Source organism: Impatiens glandulifera, chromosome 5 (assembly GCF_907164915.1).
Source record: "Impatiens glandulifera chromosome 5, dImpGla2.1, whole genome shotgun sequence".
Classification (NCBI taxonomy): Eukaryota; Viridiplantae; Streptophyta; class Magnoliopsida; order Ericales; family Balsaminaceae; genus Impatiens; species Impatiens glandulifera.
Genome location: NC_061866.1, coordinates 17,201,532 through 17,208,701, shown reverse-complemented (window position 1 = coordinate 17,208,701; position 7,170 = coordinate 17,201,532). Strand labels below are relative to the sequence as shown.

At 34.9% G+C, this 7,170-nt stretch overlaps 1 protein-coding gene across 2 annotated transcripts; it reads right to left on the bottom strand.

Annotated features, from left to right (window-relative positions):
• Positions 1-3,941: 3,941 nt before the first annotated feature.
• Positions 3,942-5,838, bottom strand: LOC124940074 (WEB family protein At3g51720-like). Of its 2 annotated transcripts, none has more exons than XM_047480552.1 (2): positions 5,547-5,838; positions 3,942-5,450 (listed from the first exon to the last, which is right to left on the bottom strand). In XM_047480552.1, exons 1-2 carry the CDS (start codon positions 5,745-5,747, stop codon positions 4,173-4,175), a joined length of 1,479 nt encoding a protein of 492 aa, XP_047336508.1. In that variant the 5' UTR covers positions 5,748-5,838; the 3' UTR covers positions 3,942-4,172. The 2 variants fall into 2 exon arrangements, with proteins under 2 accessions (XP_047336508.1, XP_047336509.1); XM_047480553.1 differs by having other exon boundaries at positions 3,942-5,447.
• Between the last annotated feature and the right edge of the window lie 1,332 nt (positions 5,839-7,170).

Here is a 7,170-nt window from a genome sequence, read left to right as displayed (position 1 = left end):
CGAACTCGCTTAGTTCAACCTTAGAGATTTCAATGTGGGTAGTCACAACGACTACTATGGTGTCAGTTGTGCCGTTGACTATGATAACTTGGTCGTTTGTGATGAACCTAATCTTTTGGTGTAGGGTATAGGCTAAAGCCTTGGCTTGATGAATCCATGGTATTCCTAATATCAAGTTATAGGAAGGCTGCATGTTGATGACATAAAAGTAAACTTTAAAGGGTTTACCGACAACTTGGACAATGTACTTGATACAACACATTATCTCACGGCGAGAGCTATCGAAACCTCTAACACACAGGTCGGATTGTATGATATTGTCTCGGGATACACCTATTTTATCAAGAGTCCTTCAGGGGAATATGTTGACGGCGAAACCATGGTCTATTAAGACCATTGGAACGATCTTTCCTTCCATTTGCACATAAATGTAAAGGGCTTTATCATGGTTTGCATCAGTTAATGGAAGATCCTTGTCTTCAAAGCCGATCATGTTGTGTTGTGAACTAGTGGATATGATCTCTACTACTTCTTCATGGGCGGTATTGGAAGGGACATTGACATTTCTTAACTCATTGAGGACTACTTTCATGTTCTCGATAGAGTACATCAGGATTTCCAAAATATAAATGTTAGCATTTGTCCTTTTCGGTTGACTTAGGAAGCTATCTCTTGGGTAAAAAGCCCTTGTCTCATTTTCTCTTCTATTTCCTACAAGAAATTGGGAGGTGTATTGCACATTGAATGGTGCGGTTTTCATGAAACTAGATTGGAAATCCATTGCACCAAGTGTTGTCACAATGTGTATCAAGGCGTAAATGTAGGCAGTCATATTTGTCCCACCATTTAGAAGTCTCATTATAGTGGGCTTTAGACTTCTCTTTGGGCCAAGGATAGTTCATCTTAAACTTTGGTTCGCTGTTATGGATCAGGTCCAGTAACATATTGAAGTCAAGTGATGCTTCGTTAGTGGTGAGAATATTGTCTTTGGGATCCGGTAGCAGATTCTTTTCTATTTTCGGTTTGAGGATTACATTCTGATCGATCAAGTCCTAGAACATGTGTTTGAGGGCACTACAACTATTAGTAGTGTGACCCTTTACTTGGTGGTAGTCGCACCAAACTTTCTCATATTTTCCCAAGAATGGTATATCTGTTCTTGGAGAGAGGGGTTGATGAGATTCTTTCCTAGAAAATATTCATCTCTTGACTCAATGGAATTCTTAGGTCATTAAAGACTCTAGGAGGTCTAAGTTCCTTTGGGGGTGTAACCTTGATAGGCGTGGTTGTACTTACCTTAGATTGTGGAGACTTACTAGGCTCGCCTTTTGAGGCGATTGCTCCTGCTAGGAAGTGGTTACATGGTGTACTTTTGTATTTTCATTTCTTGGGAAACAACTTGGGGGTGGGGTAGGTTTGACTGCTTTTTACTCTTTCCCCTCATTCTCGATAACATCATCGAGGTTAATTTCAGTCTTTAGCAATTTCTTTATATTTTGGAAACCTTTAACGGTGAATCCAACCGAATATCGTTCGTCTACGTTCTCTAAAATCATATCGATTTGTCATTGTTCGCTTGGGAGGGAATCGATTTCATCGAAAACAACTTTTCATCTTTCGATAAACACATAAAATTTCTCATTTTCTTCTTGTTTGATGTTCTTCAACCTCTTTTTTTGTTAGTTGAGGTTGAGATTCATTAAGATGTGTTCTATTAACATTGCAACTAGTTCCTTTGTGCTCTGTAGATAAACTATCTTTTACTGGTGTTACCAGCGTAGAGCAACGTCATTGATGTACTGGGGGAATAAGAGATTCTTTTGAATTCGATATTTGTTGACACTCGTGAAAGGGCTTTCATTCTATATCCTTCGTACCTGTTAAAGACCGGTCTCTACTATATGAAGTTTTGGATTTTAAAAAATCGGTTTTATTACGTTTTATTTAACCAATTATTTTTCAGTTCATAGATATGCACATTGTTTTCCTGCATTTAAAATTACATGATGATATTTAAATGATGTTAACTACGATTATCATTAATGGTTGTTGAGGAAAGTATTTGAAACATATTAATTTAGGTATTATGATCTTAAAATAAATCCTAAATGGGTTCAAAATATATTTTATTTAAATATTATAAAAATATTTTGAAATTGTTTGCTATTTTTTTAGATTCTTAAAAAATGATTTAGGGTTCCAAATTTAAAATAATTTTTGAAATTAATAAATCACAAATAAATAGGCCATAGGACTGATCCTTTCGATCTAGGGTACTAATCCCTCAGTCTTGTTCTAAAACCCTCAGTCCTAAGTCGAAACATCTCGGTCGAGGTGTGTGAGGCTCTCGGTCAAGGAGCGGAAGGCTTTCGATCTAGGTGCGGGAGGCTCTCGATCGAGGTGTGGGATGCTCATGGTCGGGTGTGTGATCCCTTGGTCATGATACGAGGAGCTCTTAGTCCTAGTCTAGGGATCCTTGGACGGGTGCGAGATCCCTCGGTCGGGGTGCAAGGAGCTCTCGTTCAAGGTGAGAGGAGCTCTCGGTTGGGTGTGAGATCCCTTGGTCAAGATGCGAGTAGCTCTCGATCTTGGACTAGGGATCCTCTGTCGGGTGCAAAGATTCCTTAGTCGAGGTGCATGAAGCTTTCAATCTTGGGCTTAGAATTCTCGGTCAGGGTGCAAGGTGTTCTTTGTCGATTTTGAGATTTTCTTAGTCTGGGTTAGATATTCTAGGTTAGGTGTAGTGGAATGTTTGATTTTCTCGGTTGGAAATCAAACCAAGGTTAGACCCTCGGTCGGTCGTCAAGAATATCAAGCTACACGTTTGATATTTTGACTAGGGTCCTAATCCCTTGATCCAAGGCATAGGGAGCTTTGCCTAGTCCCATGGATCATTTATAACATCATCCTGATGCATCATTCATTCGGGATGATGTTCTATTCAAATCAAACCGTTTTTAGAAAAAAAAACTGGTTTTCAATTTTTAAGGCTTGATGAGTGTAAGGTGCTTGTCAATAACTTTTTTATACTTTATATGATTGAATGAAACCAAAACATGAACACTAACTATTTATTTTGACCAATTCAAAAACTAAAATTCATATTTTTATAAAAAAAAAATATAGCTTTTGATCAACATGATCAGAATTGCTTGGAATTGGCTTAAATATGTTCCTAACATCCTTAAAAACATATTAGAAAGGTTTATGAGTTTCTGTTTTGAGTAACAACACAAGAACAAAAACTGAGTCAAAATCATATTTGGTTTTTTCTGATTTAGTGTGATTGATTCGGTTTTGTTTCGACAAAAAATTTATAAATGATATCAAAATCATTTCTCAATAAAAAAAATTGAACAATTTGACAGTATATAAGATCAATCGAACTAAAATATAATTTTTTTTTGTTTGAACATGTAAATCAATTTACAGTATGATTGGGAAGTTGTCGTGAGTTAAACACTTCTCAACTCTTTTAGAAGCTCTATGAATACTCTTTTAGAAGTTTTATGAATACTTTTTGAAGCTTTATAGATATTTTTGAGTTTTATAAATAATTTATTTAGAATAAAATAAATATCACATACATCATAAATTTTTTAATTTTTTTAACCCCTTAAAATTAATTTAAGATTAAATGAGTACAACATTTTATCTTAAAGTATTTTTTTTTTGGCAATTATTTTAATTAATTAGGGTTTAATTAATATAATAATTAATTCTATTAATTATTACACTAATTAATCCTATTAATTACTAATTATGTTTTAGTCTTAATTTTAATTATTTTAATTTTATTATTCAAAATAATTATTTAAAATTTAAAAATTTGTTAGGTAAAATTTCTCAGTGTGCTTAAACAGTAAGGATGAATTCTTGCAATTAACAAGAAAATATATTATTTAATCAACCAAAGAAAATAACTTTTCAAGTTAAAAGAGAAAAAAAACACAAAATTGTGATAAGAAGCTTACAAACCATAGAGAAGATTTACTTAAAAAGGAAAATCTAAATCCCCAACACAAGCAAGCCTATATAAGTACATTGCACCCCTCATGAAACACAAATCGAAAAAACAATCTCAGAAATGAAGAAAAAGAACCAAGCATATATAATATAACTGATGGAGACCCAGGAGAGATTATGATCAAATATTTTGAATGGTCCTGCTGCTACTGCTGCATCTTTTTCTTATTTTGTTTGGCCAAGGGAAGGGCAATATCAACGAATCCAAACTTCTTCCTATGGTGTGCAAAGAAATGCTTATGTCCATGACCAGTATTACTACTACTACTACTACTGGTTCCTCCTTTCACAGTCTTGCTCTGATGCTGCATGACGAGTCCAGTTTGTTCGCGAAGCATTTGGCTGAGAGACACTTGTTGTCGCTCCCTTATGTGTTGACCTTGAATGTGTTTCTCCACTACAATATCGTCTTGTACGATCAGCTTCTTCTGATTCAGCACGTCACCTATTGAAATGCTTGATCTACTAAACATTGCCTCACTTTTTCCCTTGATTGACGATGAAGACGACTCAACATCTTGTTGATCTGAATTCGGACGAGTACTTCCATGAGAATGAGATGGATATGATGGTTGTTTCATTGACCTGAATTCTTCGTGGACACCTCTTACTCTTTCGAAATTAGCTTTTTCTTCAATCAAATGAGTTTTCCTATCGTGATGGCAGGCCACAGATCTCTTTTTCAACAACAGCTCCTCTGCCTCCTGAGCTTTTTGAGTAAGAAAAGAGTATTCTTCAATAGAAAGAGTTACTTTTTCATCCACTTTTCTTGAAAAACCTATTATTGGCGGCAAGATTTCTGTGGTCGGTCGAACAAGCCTCGTTTCTGCGCAGGCTACGGCTTCCACTGCTTTTGCTGCCTCTTCCATCTTCCGCGCTGCAATCAATCTCATTTCAACGACTGTTATGCTTGTCTTTGTTTGTTCTATCTCTGCCATTGCCTTCATCACCTCATACCTTGCAGCCTCTGCTATGTTCTTAAACTGCTCTGTTTCGAAACTCAACTTCTTAGCATTTGAGGAGATCTTGGGATCACTTATTATTCGCATACCACTAGCTATGGCTGGCTTTATCATAACCTTTTCCCCATTGTAATCCAAATTCTTCTGCTCTTTCCTCCTGTTCACATTTTGACTAAGAGATTCGACAGAAGTTCTAAGAAGGGCGAGATCATCCGTAGTCTTGTGGAGGTTAAGTTTAGCCTGGTTTAACTCCAACAAGATTAAGCCAGGGGAAGGCCTTTCAAATGATTCAGATACTTGATCTCTGGCAAATTTGAGCTTCACATCCTCAACAAATCTCTTGGTCTCTTCCAATTGCTTCAACACAATCATGGTCTCCCTTTCTCTGGCTATCAAGTACCTTTCCAATTCCGCAGCTTGTTCTTCGATCATATCCATGTCTAAATTGTCTGCGCTATGCTGCTGATCATGTCAACAAACAAACCAATAAATGTGTGTTAATAAATATAGTTTATAATAATTTGTGACTATATTGAAAATTAACTAACTAATTCTCACATGAGGAGCAGCTAGTCGGAGAAGATGGAGCGGTATCCATGAACCACTGCCGCCGAAACGAGTAACAGCCTCCTGTACAGACGCGAATGGAGGCGAGGTGTCGATTTCCACTCGCGGATTGATGATCCGCTTGGTCTCTGCCCCGACCTCTTGTGTTTGGGACAATGGAGAAGGTTCTGACATAGTTTTTTGGACAGACATGCACACAAATTGAGGAACTAATGTAGGTTGAGTTCTACTTCTTGCTAGAAAATTAAAGGGATGGAAGATGAAGAACAAGTAGAAAGTTACACTGTGGGCTTTTGTTTTGTTAAAATGGGAAGAGAGAAAGGGAGGTGTGAAGACTGAATAAAAGTTTTAGCTGCTTTTCAACTTTTTAAGAAGATAGTGGGGGAAAAAGAGAGAAAATTTAGAATGATTGTGTTTCATGGTTGGTGCAAGTGGTTAACTCAAATTTCCATTTCAAAAAATTTTGCACCAAAATTCTACTTTTTCTTTTATTCACCTAATTATGTATTCAATTCTCAAATAATTCAAATTGGATTATTTAAGCTGAAGTCTGAATTAAATATTATAATTTTTATTCTTTAATACTGATTTAATCTCAATTATTGTTTTTATAAGGCTTCCGTTTTAATTTTGAATGGGATTAACTAAGAAGAAATAAATTTATTTTAAAAAAAATTGAACAAATAAATATATTTTTAAAAAAAAGAAAAAATAACTTAGAAATAGAGATAAAATTTGAGAAGGAGAATAAAAAAAAGAATGATGATAGGGGGCGACGGTGGGGCAACGACTCTCGAGCAACTCACCACCGGGTAGCCACGTGGATAAAATATGCCACGGTGGAAAAATAAATAAAAAGAAAGTAAACGCGCGCGCTCTTTTTTCAGTTTTGATCAAATCATAGCATTCTCCAATCAGCAAGAGCTCAAAAGTACGAGCTTTAGATTTCTTTGTCAATGATAAACCCAAATCGAAGCAAACAATGACTCACATGACGACAAGCGCGGAGAAGACCACCATGAAGACCAATACGAAGAAGACGACTATAGCGAACAAGACGACCGTGAAGAAGACGTTAACTTGTACAATTTTTAAACTTAAGTGTAATGTATGAACTATATTATTATTTTGAACTAAACTTTAATGTAAGAACTGTAATATTCTTTTTAAAGTGAAGTGTAATATCTAAATTTTAATATTTTTTAAAATTGAAGTGTAATGTCTGAAGTGTATTTTCTGATACACTAAAGTGTAACATCATATATACTAAACTATAATTTCTTTTACACTATAAATTAACGTGTTTTAAAACTCAAATAAAATGTAATATAATTTGAAATGTAATCTAATGTCATTTAAATACTAATCTATAATGAGTTTTAAAACTGAAAGGTAAATTCTTAATAACTGAAGTGTAATGTCTTATATACTGAAGTATAATGTCTGATATACTGAAGTGTAATATCTGATAAATTGAAGTGTAATACTTGATACACTAATGTGTAATATCATATATACTGAACTAGAATTTCTTTTACACTAAATAATAACGTCTTTTAAAACTCAACTAAAATGTAATATAATTTGAAATTTAATCTAGTGTCATTTAAATACT

What these genes read in the sequence shown, in the direction of transcription:
- LOC124940074 (XM_047480552.1), bottom strand. Translation starts at nt 5,747, where the DNA reads ATGTCTGTCCAAAAAACTATGTCAGAACCTTCTCCATTGTCCCAAACA. An exon ending in TCCGACTAGCTGCTCCTCAT is followed by an intron (nt 5,451 to 5,546) that starts GTGAGAATTAGT and finishes TGACATGATCAG; the next exon opens with CAGCATAGCGCAGACAATTT.